Source organism: Vulpes vulpes, chromosome 4 (assembly GCF_048418805.1).
Source record: "Vulpes vulpes isolate BD-2025 chromosome 4, VulVul3, whole genome shotgun sequence".
Taxonomy (NCBI): domain Eukaryota; kingdom Metazoa; phylum Chordata; class Mammalia; order Carnivora; family Canidae; genus Vulpes; species Vulpes vulpes.
In genome coordinates this window covers 36,360,732-36,378,092 of record NC_132783.1, presented here as the reverse complement: position 1 = coordinate 36,378,092, position 17,361 = coordinate 36,360,732, and the positions used below count along the sequence as shown (strand labels likewise).

Genomic DNA, 17,361 nt, shown 5'->3' with positions numbered 1-17,361 from the left:
TTCCCTTAGCACATAAACAGGTTTAATCATCTCTCACTTGGGTCAATTGTTTGGGAAGTAAATGCTAATGCTAAGTAAAGGCAGAATTTGGAAGTTGTAGTAATGGGAGAGCTGAGAGTCAAAGAAGATTTGTGTTTTATCATGGTCTATGATTCCATTTGCCCCAGGATCTCCAGGGCATTTCATTTCTTAAAATGTTGATGTTAGAAAGGAAATCATATAACAAAAAGTACATTAATTCAATGTTTAGACTAAGATTGTATATGTTCAATTCAGAAACGTTTGTTTCCACTTAAGCCTAGCTTTGCCACTTGAAAAAAGACTGTTCAGTACAATTGAATATTTCACTACAGTGATGGATAACCCAGGAGGGGAATATTTCATGGAAAAATCAGAGCAAATTTGAAATCAAGTGCTTTAACTAGAGACTAACATTTTTTTGTACTTTCTAATTTGTTGCGCGATCACATTAAAGATTTAGAAAGACTGCCCATAACTGTGAAATCTATAAAATTTTATTGTTCAAAAAATTATATTGTCTATTTTAACACAATTATTTCATGAAAATCAAAGGATAGCTATAGAGAAAATAAATATAAAATTTTTCTTCACAGTTAGGAAACTACTTCTATTTTTGCTAAACTCTAAAAATAAAAGCAGTTTTAAAGATGTAACATTAACTTTGAATTGTGATTACGTGTTTTGTGGATTTTTCATAACTATATTGCAAGGATATATTCTCAGCTACCAAAAATGTGCATATAGTTCTTTGATCTCACTGGCAGGAAAAATGGTAGCAAGCCAAATAGTGTCATCTATTACTAGCAGGGGAGTGGGAATAGATTGAAGTTGGATATAAGGCACAGACATACATTCAAGTAAGTATAGACACCACACACACTCTGAATAGTTACTTTGCTGATCAAGATTTTGCTTATCTGTGTGTTTTGAGTATCCTTAGATTAATAATCCTATTATATAGCTGTGACATTGTGGTCACAAAAGCTTCACTACCCAAAAATTTATTTTGAAGTTGAGAGTATATTGCTACCAGTTGATTAAAATGTTTACATTTGACTAGTTTTGTGGCTTCTAAAACAAATATAAATGAATAAAGTAACGGGAAAATGCCACATAACCAATCACTAACTAATCTAACAGTCTTAAATTTATCTATATTTTCAGCCTGCTCAAAAGTCATTATGAATGACTCAGATAAACAAGGTCATGAGTTTACTACTCTCTAGTCAAACTAGTGCTTTTATTATCCTTAAAATTAAAGCCAATTGTTCTAGTGTTTTAAGATTTCTAAAATAATTCCATTATTATTTTCCCTAAGACTCAATTTGGATCAATATTTTTCCAAACTAAACAGTGAACTTTTTATTCCATTTTTATTAATCAATAAATTTTCCTTTTTAGATATTTTCTTGGTGGGCACATTTATGTTTGCATGTACTTTGTAGAGACTCAATTTATATGGGAATAATCTGGCTTTTTTATTTTTCAAAATAATTTCTGTGTATATGTCTCAAGATTAAAAACTATACACTATATGGAATCTCAACACATTAAACTACATTTCTTTTACTCCAGAAGTGTCAAACTATAATTTAAACCTTACACTTATTTCAGTACAGGTTCTAGGTGATGTGCTCAAAAGATAAAAATTAAATGAGCCATTGAAAAACTCTGAGTGTGGAGTGATAACATCACTCATCTGCAGACAGATTTTTAAACCAAAGTTTTGGTGATCTTTTGGAAGAGACCATGAAGAGCTATGCAATGTTGTTAAAATTTAAAACAAGAAAGAAATTAGCACACTTGATTTTCTTTCCTGTTTACCTTCACCACTGCTAGATTCCATTTTTAAATATTATAAAATATGTGGACTATGGTGAGCAAGTAAGTCAAAGAAATATGGTAGTCGGGGTTCTCGGGTGGCTCAGCTGGTTAAGCATCTACCTTCTCAGGTCATGATCCCAGGGTCCTGAGATGGAGCTCCGCATTGCATAGGCTCCCTGCTCAGTGGGGACCCTGCTGCTCCCTCTCCCTCTGCTGCTCCCCCTACTTGTGCTTGCTCTCTCCTCTCTCTGTCAAATATATACATAAAATATTTTTAAAAAGAACAAGAAATATGATAGTCCTCATTTGGTGACTGCCTTCACCAAAAAGTGTGTTACTCATGCCCTGAGGGTGATCCTTTATTCCTCTTGCTCCAATTCTATCAGCTAATTACTCAATAATCTCTCCAGCATGCTCTCTTTGTCACCTACATCACTATGCCCTTGTTCAAACCCTCTTCTCTCCCACCTAGCTGATGGGCATCCCCCCGAGGGTGCTCTGTCTTTAGTCTCCTCCCCCCTCTCTGCACAGTGCTGTCTGAGTGAGCTTTCAAGAAGGCTAATGTGTTCATACCTTTCCTCTACTGAAAAATCCTTCAATGGCTTTCCATAGCTTTTGAGAAAAATGTGAGCTTTTGTAATAGTTGTAGTTCACCACATGAGCCACGCTTTCACATTCTGCCCCTCGTACCTTTGGCTGCCATATTCCTGCAACTTCTCTTTGGTCCTCTCTCCTCTACCCATTCCATCACTCAGAGCTCAATGTGGGCTTATGTCCCCTTCTTTTAATTCTCTAAAGCACCCCTATGACAGCACTTCTTTCATAGAGTTTACCAACAGTACTATAATTGTCTGGTTACTTCTTTCTTCATACTAAATGTCTTTTGTAGTGCACAGTGGCTGGCATATGGTAATTGTTGAGTGAATTCTTTTGTATTCATTCATTAATTCATCCACTTCAGAGTTTTCTAGGACCCATTGAGTGTCAGGCAACATTCTTGGTGTTGAGGAAACCACAATGAACAAAATAAACAAAAATGCATGCCCTCCTAGACTTCATATTCTAATGAATGGAGAAAGTAAACAAATGAGTAAAACAAAAAGTATGTCAGGTGGTAAGTGCTACAGCAAATGGGAATAAGGATTGGAAAAAGTAGATGGGGTAGTATTTTAAAGTGAGAGTGGTCAGGAGGTCAGTGAAGGCCTCAGTGATAAAGTGGCTCTTGGACAGAGCTCTGAAAGATCAGTCAGAGGCATGCATATAGAAGGGAGAAGAATGTTCCAGGCAAAGGAACAGCAAGTACAAAGGCAAGAGATGGGTACATGTTAGTGTGTTTCAAAAACATCAAAGAGGCTATAGGTAGGTAGTTGAGGGGGGATATGGTTAGGGAAGGAAGATGGTATTTGTGTGGACTTACAGATTTTTGTAAGCACAACAGTGTTTACTTTGAGGATGATAAAAATTATAGGAATAAATACATACATATAAATAAATCAAGGTTGTTCTTGTATTACATACAACACTGTCTCAAGATGGGAATGAGAAGATTTTTCACCCTTGTGTTTACTTGAGTCATTCTAACACTACTGGAATATTCTAATAGCCTCTAGAATACTTCTAAGTGCGAAAATAAGTGCAGGAATTCAGTTCATGGCTTCTATATTAAAACAGCCAAGCAAAAATCTTCTTAGTTACACAGTCTCATTAATATGGAAAGTGTTGTGCATGTAGATGTAGGTCCAAGGTCTCTAATGCACTTCAGAAAGCCATTATGTAAACCATAGCTAGAATTATCAACCCAAATTAATCTTCAAAGCACACAGTTAAGAAATGGATGCTTCTACAACCATTATGCATTAGCTGCACTTTCCAGTTTGTAAAAATTTTTTTTAAAAAGCATTTTTAATTAAAAAGTTCTTTTCAATTAAAGAAAAAAGCTTGAAAGATCATGGAATGGAAATAGAATGGAAAAAAATTAATGAATTCTTCTGACACCACCAATGTTAGTACAAATTTGATTGAGGTATTAATTACTTAAACAGGATACAGAGTTTCTAAATGATGTGCTTTACATTGCCTCTTGGGAGGTGTTTTAAGGCAAGTTCTGGTTGCCTGCTATTAGGAAATGATGTTCTGTGTGAGCAGGGGGCGGACACAGTTCCTGTTCTGTCCCTGATGGCTAACAGTAAAATTTGAAGCTCTGAAAGCTGTTGGTCATTTCTGGATACAAGAATATACAACCAGCTTCTGTAATAAAAAACACAGGGAACAAAAAAGAGGTGGTCCATCTGTGAAGGGGAGGATAAAAGCTCAAAACTATTAAGCCATTTAAAATTTGCTCCCTTTTTAAATTAAGAATATTTCCATGGTTTAATAAAAGTTAGGCAAAATGAAGAAAATATGTTAAAGCCTGGTTCTGTAGGGAAGAATGATAACACATATAATCTAACTTTTGGAGTCATAAAATATTAGTACCAGAATTTCTTAGGGACATGGTGTAACAGACTTTAGTTGTAACTTTTTCAAAGATATTAACCCGGTCAAATGTATGGTAAGATCAGAAAATACATTAACTTGGTTTATAAACAGAGGAAATTTGAAATAAATAATGAAAATTTGCCTTACTTAAGAAGAATTCATTTAAGATATACTTATATAAAATTCCATATTCTACTTGGATGTTTGATGAGGGAAGGTCAAGAAACATAAACTCTAGCCACTATTATATGTATGTCTGGAGTATAATTCAAGTAATGTTTTACAAGATTCAGATTTCATAGCTTAAGTGTGTGGAAATGCCAAACTAGGCACTATTGGGAAATGTTTAGAATATAAGAGAGTGTGCTGAAATGTTTTCAGGGTGAAAGTCAATGATTTAGTTGAACTGGGTAGGAAGGAATACAGCATAAACAAGAATGAGCAGGATAGTGCTGAGATGGGAGAGCCTCATATCTTGTTTTGAGTCTTTCATGGACTCTGTCTTCAGTCACATTTAATCATTTATATTTTCCCAAGCAGTCTCCTATTAGTCTTCACGTGAAGTTCCTAACAATTCGTTGAGGCTCAGAAGTCATAACTCACTTCCTTTGTGAGCCTTCTCCAATGCACCCAGACAGAACTGGTTTTTGTCCTCTGTGTTTCTTTAGCACATTTTAGCTGGTTATGTTTTAATATATTCACTTATTTATAAAATCTACTTGACTAGGTAGCAAGTTCGTTAGGTCACATATTTTACATCCTCCGTACCTAGTTAGTGCCTAGCAAATAAATATTGACTAAATTGAAACAACGAATTAATGAATATAAAATTATTAAATTCTATATACTGGGTTTCCTCCATAGTTTACTAATTAAACCATCATACATCTGTTATTGGAAAGGGTTCCTAGATTTGAGAGAGTGATTCCTCTTTAAGTATCTAGGAGTTTTGTGTCAATAATATCACTTTATAATTTCTTTATTTGAAGTGGTTCTCTTTTTTCTTAGACTTTATGTATGTATGTATGTATTTATGAGAGACAGGGAGAGAAAGAGAAAGATAGCATGGGGGATGGGGTAGTGAGAGAAGGAGAGGGACAAGCAGACTCTGTGCCGAGCATGGAGCCTGATCTGGGGCTTGATCCATGCTGAGATCCTGACCTGGGTGGAAACCAAGAGTTGGATGCTTAACCTCCTGAGCCACCCAGGCACCCCTGAAGTAGTTCTTCAAAAACAGGTCTACTTTAGAGACTATCAGTAGGATGTCATGTCATGGTATTAATTAACAAATATTTGACAAGGAATAAAGTTTTAAATGCAGTAATTTTTTAAATTTATTTTTTATATTTTTGAGTTTTTTTTTTTAAAAAGAATAAATTCTTTCTGACTTCTGTATCTCAAGTGGTAAGTTTTTGGAGGAAAAAAAAAAGGATGAGTCATCCATTGCTATTTCTCAAGATTATGAAGCTATGACCTCTGTAAGAAAGGTCTCTTAAAGCTCAGGAAATTAAAGAAGTAATCCATTTTTTCACTACTTATCAAAATCAGGACCCAAGACTAAATATGGAGTATTAACTGCCACCTCAGATTAAAGACAAGTCTAGGTATTTGAGAATCTATGTTCTGATTAGGTCCCAAAACAGAGACTCTATCACCTCTCACCAGATATCCAGAGCTGAAATTAGCTCATTCCATTCCTTCTAAATATTTAATAAATTGTTTCTTGTTGCTGAACTCAAAATGGAAATGACCCGGAAAGAAAGAAAAATTAACAGGCTTCCTCTGTCCTCTGTGATTAAGCACACTTCCCTAGCGTACCATAAAGGAAACAAATTTATGGTTCACGAAGGCCTATCACTGTACACTACACTCAGTAAAAAATATTTCTATTGAATAAAGGATAAGTGCTTTTCCTATTTTAAATCAACAATGCTGAGAAACACTAGCTGCTACAATTTAAATAACCCATGGTCAGCAGAAGAAGGACATAAATTTAGGATTATAATATATACTCATCTACTATTCAGGTCTACTTTCCACCTATACCAGCACTGTCCATCAGAGCTTTCTAGAATGTTGGAAGTGGTCTATTTTGCTCTATCCAGTATGGTAGCCACTAACCACAAGTGGCCATGGAACATTGGAAGTATGGCTAGCACAATTGTTAGGAATTGGATTTAAACTTTATTTAATTTAAATTAATTTTAATTTAAATAGCCACATGTGGCTAGTGGCTATTATATTAGAAAATGCAAATCTAGAGTTTGTAAAACACATAAGACTTCAATCAGGTGAACTGAATTCCACCTAGTTCTGCCACTGATTGCTTTGTGACCTTGGTCAAGTCATTTAACTGCTCTGATGTTGTTTCTTTATTTGTGAAGTGATAAACTAGATGATTCCCAATATTTCTTCTAAATCTTTAACACTCTGCTTTAAAAATAGCCACATATTGTGGCTAGAAATTGATACAATTACTTTTCCATTATCCTGGTGAAAAATCAGCCTCTTAATTACACCACTCATATACTCCAAATAATCTATAATACACAAATGAATTTATGAAAATGCAGGAGACCAAACAGTTTTGTAGTAATTCTATTGGATTTATCCTGCCTCTTCCCACTCTTGGTGTGCAATGACATCTATTAGAAGAAAAATATAAATCTGATTCCTTTGTATTAATATCTGATTTATTGATTCATTGATTTGTATAATTCAGTCATTCTATAATTCAGTCATTCTGTTTATGCAAAATAAATACCAAGCACAATTATTGTATGATATGGTAAATGCTGTGGAGGAAAGAAGACAGCTTCTAACTTAGCTTAGTGTGAAGGGGAATGAGTATGTGAGTGTGCGTGAAGTTTTCTCAAAGAAGGTGAACAAAGCAGAAGTCTATTTTTTAAAGAGTCCATTCAGACAAATAGACTGTTCTGCCCTTAGCCCTGGGCCAGAAGGCTCTTGTGTTAGGGCTATGCCTACTCTAAAGCATGGGCTGCACTTCTCGTGTATAGCCGACCCCTTGACCGCAGACTCTGCTTTGGGCAATAAGGACCCTGGAATTCTCTGCCCCAATGACTGGAGCTCACTTCAGGAATTCTGAGTTGCCTATACCTCAGGTCTATTTTTCCAAAAGTGAACCACACCACTGGTATGCACAACAATGAACTGGTAGAGGAAGTAAAGAGGTGGGTATTTTGAGGCCCGTGGACGTACTTTGATCTTTGAACATTCCAGAATGTCTACGGTCTCATAAAGTTGAAGGATGAGATAGGTGTGGGAAGGAAAGGGAGCAGGCCAGGGCTAGGGGCTGGGACTGGGTTATAGCTCTCTGCTTGCTGCCATACTCTGGCTTAGATCTCCAAGGAGCACAACAATTTTGCATTTGCACTTTCCAAGTCACTATGAGGACATACCTGTGAAGGTCATAAGACAGAACATACCTTATTTGCCAATTTATTAGTTTGGCTTATGCCTTTTAAATATTTCAACACATTGTCTAATATGATATAGCTTACTAGACTTAATTGGAACCAGGGTAAGATAGTTAAAAATAGAGCTGATATACATCCTAGAGATTAAGAACAAAATGAAATAAAGAATACAGACAGTAATCTATTCAGCCTTGTAGAATGTCTTTTCATACTTCTGTTACTTGATTGTGTTCTTTAACCACTACTGAAAATGCTCCCTTAAACTTTTTATTTCTGAGACACTGAGCCAGCTTTTAAGAAATGTTAAACATCACGCTCTACTACCACAACAAGGTGACTTTTCAACACTTCTGTAGACATCCACACACCTGAGAATCCAAAGTGAGTTCCTCAGTCAGGCAACTGGACAGGGCAGTGGGACAGCACCAGGAGAAGAAGGCATTATTTGTCTACTTTCTCTTGGTCCATTTGTAAAACCAAACATTACAGGCTCTGGACAAAAGCACCAAGGAGATGGGAAGGACTCTGCTGTTGTGGCATTCACTTGTACTTCATGGACAATCAATTAAGTGAGGATAATAAAGCATTAGAATGGTTGCTAAGGCATCCCAGCAGGCAATGTGGACAACTTTAGTAAATGCAGTTTTATTGAACAAGATTCAATTGTTAATATCTAGTATAATAGCTAAATATCCTAGGATGATTTTGGCCATTTTTGTTATTTGTGATTTGAAGGTTTGGGGTTTTGCTTTCTCTGCCAGGATTAAAATCACAAAGAGAAGCCTGCTGTTTTTTCCCATGTCTGCCATCCTGCTGATCAAGACAGTTGGCAGAGCAAAGTACAATTAAGTAAAATGATGAGTTTTAGATGTGGGATAGCAATGCATTATAACTAAATATATTTAAAGTAGACCTTCACATATTAGTTATTTCAATTTTATTTTAAATGAAGCGGAAGCAATGATTGATGCTTATGTTATTAGCTAACATTAAATGCATTATATTCACTTGACCTTAATGTAATAAATGTGTTTGCAGGCAAAATTAAAATAAATTGAAAATATCTATAACCTGTTCAGACATAAGTCCAAATTTTACTTTAAGGAACAGTAACAGTAGAATTTTTTCTGAGTTTTGAAAAAAAATCTCTGACACCACTAGGGCCTGGTGAATGATATTTTAAGTACTCTTATAACTCAGAAAGAGATAAATGGATATGCTATGGAGTTTGCACATATTCAGGAGGAGAGTGAGGGATGAAGGGATTCAGAGTAGAGAGAGTGATTTGGTCTACAAAGCCTTAGATGTAAACACTTTGGGCCAAGAAATAATTTCTAGGAAACTGGGATGAGTTGGCATATGAATTGATATTTATAAAACATCTATTTTTTATGCTTTTGAGAGCTTCTATTACATTTGCCAAAGAAAAAAATAGTAAGAATATCAAAAGAAAAGCTAACTTCAAAAATACTATTCCAACAACTATTTAAACCTCTGAAGAACTTGAAAAATAAAGATCAGTTGCACTAGGGTTCAGAATGTTAACGCTTTCAATTGTGGTCAGTCCTTACTTTGATTCTTGGGTCTAGTTTTATGACTTAGAGCGTCTCTCTTCTTATTTAAATGGAGTCCAATTTATTTTAGCTCAAGATTATGTCTTTTAAAATCTCATCCTGAACTTCTCAGAAAACCCAAAGGTCATGTTTACAGAATAGATGCACAGCAGGATTAAATAAATGTGGAACTGCTTGAGCTGCAGGCCTTCTTTTTTATTCTATCAGAGATGCTGTTAATCTTCAGATGATTATTTTTGCAATATAAAATATATACCCTGGATTATGAAAACTAATTCCCCACCTGACACACTCATAAACAGTTTTGTAAGAGCTAATTTTAGAGCATTCCCAGCTTTTTCATTTCATCATAAGAGACATTTTACACTTTAAAAAATTCTCCAGTGCCTCTCAAAACCCTCTTATAAGCAAACACTCCTCCACAATACACACCAATAAATGCAACGAGTTTTGCATACTGTGGAAAAGAGAAGAGCCATGCTGTTTATTAGCTTTTCTTGCTTTAACTAGTGGATGATAAGAGGATTGTCATGAAAAATTGATAATGTAAGATGATAAGGCCAAAAAATAAAAAATAAAAAAGAGAGAGACAACAGCAAATTGGACCAAAGATATAAATTGCACTATCAATCACAGTATTTGATAGATTGAAATTTAACTGAGAGCCATAATCACACTGTTCTTGGCCCTTACATTTCACAAAGTGGCCTTTCTGTATGCTAAGTTATGTCAGCAGGGATTCATCTTAACAGTAATACTTCTTGTTTATGGAACTCTCTGTAGTTCATAAAACATTTTCATATTATTACTATTTCACTTGCTTCACACTATAACCCAGTGAGATAGATGAATTAGGAATTACTGCCTATATGTTATAGCTTAGTAAAAAAGATCAGAGTATAGTCATACTCCTAGGCAGTTTTGTGGTCAGAACTACTGATGCAATGTACTTTTCTTCCCACCAGACTTCAACTCAAAACACACAGAAGCACAAGAGTGCATGTGCGCACACACACACACACACACACACATAATATTTAAAAGAAAAAAAATTTCCAAAGAAATTTTCCTCCTATGAAAACTGCTATTATTTTTCGAGAATCCTCTTCTTTCTTTGAAATGGTTTAAAATACATAGGTACTATTTAAGTTAACAAATATAACTAGTGTTTTTGAAAATGATAGTTTTTTAAATCATGGAAATATTTCACTTTAAGCAAATATAAGATATAAAAATTCAGTTTGCTGGGAAGAGGAATTAGAGGATTATACTGCTTTACAAAAAGACTCTGAATGGGATTGCTTTAAATAGCAAAATTCCCCAGAACATTTAAGATATGTTGATTTATGAAAATCTGATTCATACAGAACTTTACAGGAATACATCTGTTATATAAATCCGTGTTCACCTGTAATTTACTCTAGGGGGAACAACTGAGTGATAATAATAATAACACACTCATATACTTCTTCGTTATATATTTTAAAGTGCTTTCCCCTAATTTATTGCATTTGTCTTTGGCAACCTTATAAGGGAGGCAGAGAGGGCATTATTATCCTTTCTTTACAGATGAGAAATTGAGAGGTTAAGTGACTTGCCCAGGGTCAGACAGACTATTCATTCATTTACTGCCATTTGAGTGATGTAGTTTTAACGGGTTAGTCAAGGAAGTAAGGTTCTTCCTCCTAATTTTTTTAAGCAGCTGTGAAGGCTATTAAAACAGAGGTGGATGATCTCACAAATATAATGTTGAACGAAAGAAGCCAGACACAAAAGTGTACATACTGTATGATTCTATTAATATAAAATGCAAATGCAGGCAGAATTAATCTGTGGTGGCAGAAGTCAGAATGGTGGAGAACTTAGGGAAGAGGCAGATGGTGACTGGAGGGGAAAGGGGGGTTTCTGGGATATGCTAATATTTTACTTCTTGCTCCAGTTTGTGGTTCCATAGTTATGCTCACTGTGAAAAGTCATTAAGATGTATACTTGTGATTTGTTTACTTTTCTTTAAATATATTATGGAGGTTTTCTTTTAAAAAAGAGTTTTATATCTTTAAAAACAATACAGCACTTTAGAAGATCATTACATTACACATATCCTTTGAATGTTTGTGATTTCAATTAAGTTTCTTAGCTGCATTCTAGAAAAGAGCATATGAACTAAATCAGAAGAGCTTAAAGATAAGTAAAAGTTTATAAACACACACACACACACACACACACACACGCACACACACACAAAACATCCAGGATCATCTTCACCTGAAAAGTTGCTATATGAAATGAGAAATCAAAGCAAACTAAGATAATCACATAATTCATTTAGGACCAGTGAAACATTTATATTTAATGACATTAAGTTAGGAATTGTAGAGACATAACATTAAATTGTGATTCACGTGGTATATTCTAGAGTATATGCGTGAATTTAAGGAAGATAAGATTTTAATTTCCTAAAAATCCACTTTATTTTAAAATTCGGTTTACTAGGATTCTGCATTGGGCATCAAGGTAGAAAGCCAATGTCAATGATAAAAATCTGAGGAGAACGCACATACCTGGGGGCAAACATGGGCTCCTATGAATACCAAATAGCTTTCAATGTAAGAATGTTTGGGAGAACTGTTTTGACCATCATCTAGGACAGAAATTACAGCTGCACTCAGTTGCTTAATGCAGTTTCAAAATTTATATTGTAGTTTCCTAAGAATCCTTCACTCCATGTGAGACCCTGTTACCCTGAGAACTAATGCTGCACTTGTACCCCAAATTACCACTGATGACATGTGTTTTATTTAATTTTCACATACTATCTTTTTTGTTGTTTTTCTTTCATTTTATTTTCTTTTAAAAGAATCCATTATAGTACCCACACCTTCAAGTCATCTGAATCAAGTCTCTTTCTTGATATCATAGGTTGGGAACAAAAAATTTCCAAGTGGTTGGGGGGAATCAGACTCCATTTCAGGGTGCTTTCCTTTCACCAGTGATGTTTCAAAGCCAACTCCACCAAGGCTAGGACTATGGCTTGGTGAGTTTCTCCCCAGGAGAGCTGTTGAAAGACATCCTGTTCAGGGAGTAGCCTTTAACCTTCAACCCATTCACACATTTGTTTTAATTCCTGACCAACTGCTGTATTCCTGTGTGTTAGTTGCACTAGGACCTAGCTAATTAATTTTTAAAAATAAATGTTAGACCCTAAACACCTGTAAGTTGCGTGCTGCAAATTGTGTATAAGGTACACAATCAAACTTATTGTGATCACTGCACCCAGGACAAGTGTAAAACATAGCTGTCCTCTGGAATCTAGGTTATTAGAATGTCAGCCCGTGTTCCCCAATATTATTCATGTCATAAAATAGGTCAGAAATGTGGCTCCAGAGATAGGAAGGAAGAGACAAGAAGAGGCAGTTGAAGGAATTCTACTCTTCAAGGCTCAGCAAGCTGCCTCAACTTCTCTCTCACTGGCAAAGGATAAATAATGAGGAATGGGACATGCATGTCTACGGGCAAGTTCATGTGGAAACATTTCATGATCTTTTTTAATGACAGGGATCAAGAAGGCACAACTGTTTCCTTCTGGGTGGACCCATTCAACAACAAAAACTTCTTGGATCCCTGTGGAATGCTCACTATATTAATTCACAATTAGTCACATTCCTTTGAATGTGATTTTTGAAAACTTTGAAAACTCATTCCTTTGAAACTCATTCCTATTAAGCTAATATGCATATCTCTGAATTTAGCATTTGAATAAAGCAAATTCTATCTTTTGACCTTCCTCATTTCTCCCAACTAAAATCTCCCACTTTTTCCTCTGGGTTAGTTCTGTGGATGTGTTGTCCTGTGACCTTTATCATATAATAGGCCACATTCCTTTTTCACTTTTACTGATTTACACTCTTTTTGTTAAAGGTCATACGATGATACATTTGTTACGCATAATCTGGACCACAGTTTCGAATAATTTGGACTTCCATTATTTATAGTACAGAAAAAGAAATTGAGATACTTGCCATCAAGCCTTGCTCTCCTGGTTTCCCTGGTTCACCCTTTAAAAAAAATAGTGATAGTTTTTATTAATGCTATAAACATTAAAAAGCAATTTCAACCTTTCTTTTTTCTTTTTCATAATACCCACTGGGGTGCATGAATGTCAAATATACTTTTCAGGCTAAGTAGAGAAATGCAAACATAATGCAATGAAAAGAGAGCCAAGTTCTTTCTTCAAATTCGCTTTATAAACATTTTAGGATTTAATAAAATGAGTCTAGATTATAGCAGAGACTTAAGAATTATGCCAAGAATGTGTTCTAAATAAAACTAGTAGGAGTGATTATATCGTAAGTCAATAAATGGTTCTAGAAAATTTAATTGTTATTTCAGTAACATCTCATTTATTATGTTCTGTTTATAATGACAAAGATGATGACCTGGGCCTCCTTATGAGAACTCAGAACTTCCATATACAGGACAGAGAGACAACTACTCTTAGTACAGAAATTAAATAATAAAATGAGCTAAGATTGATTTTGAATTTTGGTTTTCCAGGATTAATGAGGGCAGAAGTAACATGTTTAAAATTAACAGTATACATTAAAATACACAGAATTCTGTGCTATATCATACCACTGTCATAGTTTTCTAATACCCAGTTTCATACAAAATTCCTTATAATGTTGTCATATTATTATATTGTTAGTCATTGGCAACAGACATTTTTTAGAAAAACCATTCTTGTAATGTCGATATCTACAGAAATTGTTGGACTTTAAAAATAAGTATTTCTGTTTGTTATAAAACATTTTTCTAGTGCTTACAATGGTATATAAAAATTAACTTCAGGACTATAAATCTGGTTCAATTTCTCTATGGAATTAAAAAATAAAACCTGTTCATACTTTTGTGTAAAAATCTCTATTTTTTACTCTGATGACTAAGTTATATTTATTTAAAGGATGAGATACTTTTAAATTATTTACAGGTTGTCATCATACCTTACTTTTATCTAATTTCTTGAAAATAATCTATACCTTGAATTTTCTGTAGAGTATACCCAATGAACGGACTGATTTTGTACCATCAGAATGGTTTTAACTGTTCTTCCTAGTTGAGGAAACATTCATTGTATCTTCCTTGGCAACCAGCAATTATTTGGGGAGCTTTAAATATCCCTAAAGGTGTGCTGTCTCTATTGTTTGGGATATCATCCCAAGAAAAAGTGAAACCTTCGAAGACAGTTTCAAGATGAAACCACTACCTTTGATGGTTCAGTGAAAGCCTTCCTAAGCGACCAACAAATCATAGGTTGAAAGTCAATCTCTCATTTCATATGACGAATTTACAGCCATTTTCAAGAAAGGGAAATGGAGTTTACAAGAAAGTTGTCTCAGGAAAGTCAGAAAAGAGTACCCTATAGTCTTACAAAGAGAATGACTCTGAAAAATATAATGGATATAAAATATACATGAATATATGGATATATGAATGAAATATATCAAAGCATTGATTATTTTTAAATTTTTTATTCTTTAATTTAAAAAACATTCTACTTTGTTGGATATTTTCATTATTTTGTGCTATGAAAACACTCATGAAAATAAGTCAAAGCAATAGATAAATCAATTAATTCATCAGTAAATTGGAATTTCAAGTCCTAGGGCCAGAGTATAAAAGTAAATTTAGTGTCTTATACTTCTGTATTATGGACATTTAATCCATCTTAGTAACTAAGTACTGAGATCTAAGTATTGAGATTGTTTTTAAATCATTTCTATTAACAAGCTTCACATATAAAGGACAAATGATACTCAAACCATACTGTTTTATTAGCAATTTTTTTTTCTTTTTTTGGTCAATTTATTTATAAGGGAGTAAACTTTAAAAAGATTAACCTCTTTCATTTTCCATTAAGTCATGTGGAACTTGATTGTCTCTGCCATTGATACTTTGGAATGCTACCAATCTCTCACCTAGCTATTCTCCCATTTAAGCCAAAGACATTGATGTACTCCTGTTGCCTTCTCCAAGTCTCTCTTTGGGTTCATGTGGGTTACCCATGGATTAAGCCATAAAGCAGAATTATGTGGGCAGTGCCCTCTCTGCTTGGGGACTATCACCCCACTTTCTGAAACCTCTTAACCCTATGGCCCCTCTTTACCACACTCCATCCCAGTTCTCAGCCCTTAAAAGCCCTTAAAAGGATCAGACCCAACATGTAACTCACAGGCACTCCTGGCATTCCACGGGGGCCATCTTTCCCTGTGTCCCCTGGAGGCCCTCTTGGGCCAGGGGGGCCTGGAGGTCCTGGAGGCCCAGCCTGTCCTTGGTCACCCTAGAATGAAGAAAGGAAAAGACCAACAATGACCATGAGAAATAAAGACCCAGGTCTTCTTTTCAACACTTTAAATTTGTATTATCTAATCCACATTTACACTTATGAAAAGAACCAGAACAATCAGAAACATGAAGCCTGTAGGCAATTTGCCTGCCAGCAGGGAGCAAATAAATATTCATGCTGGGTGAGCTGAGTAGATGCTATTAAAATCAAAGCAGCTCAGGAACCAGCACTCTCAGCTCTTGGAAATAGTTGTAAGTTATCATGATATTCAGAGCTGGTGTAAAACTTTTGTATAACTTGATTCATGACAATGCTGCATTAGTTACAGCGACCTTGTTTCATAAAATGGCTGCATCTGTAGTTGGACAAATGTGTTTACTTTTTCATAACCTATAAAATTAAACATACAAGCTCTTGTCAAACTGTATAATAATTTATAAATTACCAAAACCAGAGAGCTTAGAAACTGGGTCTATTACTGGATATAATTTCAGCTGCCTTTCTTTTTTTAATTAAGAAAAACTTAGGCATTCTATACCTTTTTACTTTGGTACTTCCATATCCATTTTCAAGCAAATGCAACTCCCTAGACATCTTTTTGCTCTAGGATATTTCCAAATAAATACCCCCACCCATGAGAGACAAATGGTAAAGCAACAGTAAATGGAGTAATACTGAATGTTAAGAAGAAATAAGACTTGAGCAAGAATAAGCACTACCTTAATGAGGCGGCGTTTAATGAGCTGCTGATCAGCAGAGAGAAACCCATGATTGATTTTAGGAAACACCATCTGATCAGTCAGGTGAGGTCAAAGGTTGAAGTTCAGAGGTGAGAGAATTGGAGAATAGACATCAGAAGGCCCCAAGAAAGAAATAAAGATATACACATTAGACTTATAATGATCATTAAACAAAATGGAACTGGTGTTTGTGTCTAACATCAGACTGTCTGGCTCTTCTTGAAAGAAAGATAATCCTAAAACAGGATGGCCAAGCCAGATTTTTAGTTAGAGAGGAAACTTTTTTGTATCCCATCCTTTTGATGTGGGTGTTAGGCCTCTTTAATATTGTCTATTAAAGAAGCAGGAAAGCTCCCATCACCTGCATCCTGCACATTGAGCAGAAAGTCTAGAGACAAAGCACCAGTTCAATTTCTGTCAGACTTGTCAACCAGCATAACGTGGCATGAACGTGACTTCCATTTTACAAACACCCCAAGTCCAGAATACTTAGGATTATCTAATTGACCAAAAAATGTCACAGTTTTGGCATGCATTCAAATTAAACCATAGAGATATGGCACAGTCCTAGATAGCCATGCTGCCTCTCTTCATTATCCTTGCTCGACTTCAACATCCTTCTCTCTTATATGTTCAAGATTCTCCTTCTCAATAGATATTTGACCTCGTTGATGTAGGTGAGGTCCCAAGGATCCAATAACTCAATGCATATGGTGAATGGGAACAACTGGACTTGGCAAGCCAATTTAGCTGTTCTTGCTCACTCTTATGCTGATTGCGGGCTCTGACTGAGTAGCATGGTTGCCAACCACAAACCTTGACGGTGAGGATCTGATTACTGTGCAGAGCAGCAACTGTGGGGAAGCCTGGCAGACCCTAAGGACGTGGGACAGCACCAAAACAACACGACACAAAACGTCACACAGACATTCCACTGATGGACA

General features: G+C 35.3%; 1 protein-coding gene across 12 annotated transcripts in view; it reads right to left on the bottom strand.

The window, feature by feature from the left end:
* The window catches only part of COL25A1 (collagen type XXV alpha 1 chain), a 446,203-nt gene that overhangs the window by 108,177 nt on the left and 320,665 nt on the right, over window positions 1-17,361 (bottom strand). For 10 of the 12 annotated variants that reach the window (XM_026017640.2, XM_072755504.1, XM_072755500.1 and 7 more), the window contains 3 exons: window positions 16,397-16,468; window positions 15,564-15,671; window positions 13,354-13,389 (listed from right to left, as the gene is read on the bottom strand). In XM_026017640.2, coding sequence (XP_025873425.1) covers window positions 13,354-13,389; window positions 15,564-15,671; window positions 16,397-16,468 — 216 coding nt within the window. Of the gene's footprint in view, window positions 1-13,353; window positions 13,390-15,563; window positions 15,672-16,396; window positions 16,469-17,233; window positions 17,294-17,361 lie in introns of all 12 variants that reach the window. The other 2 variants (XM_072755497.1, XM_072755506.1) reach the window with 1 other exon arrangement.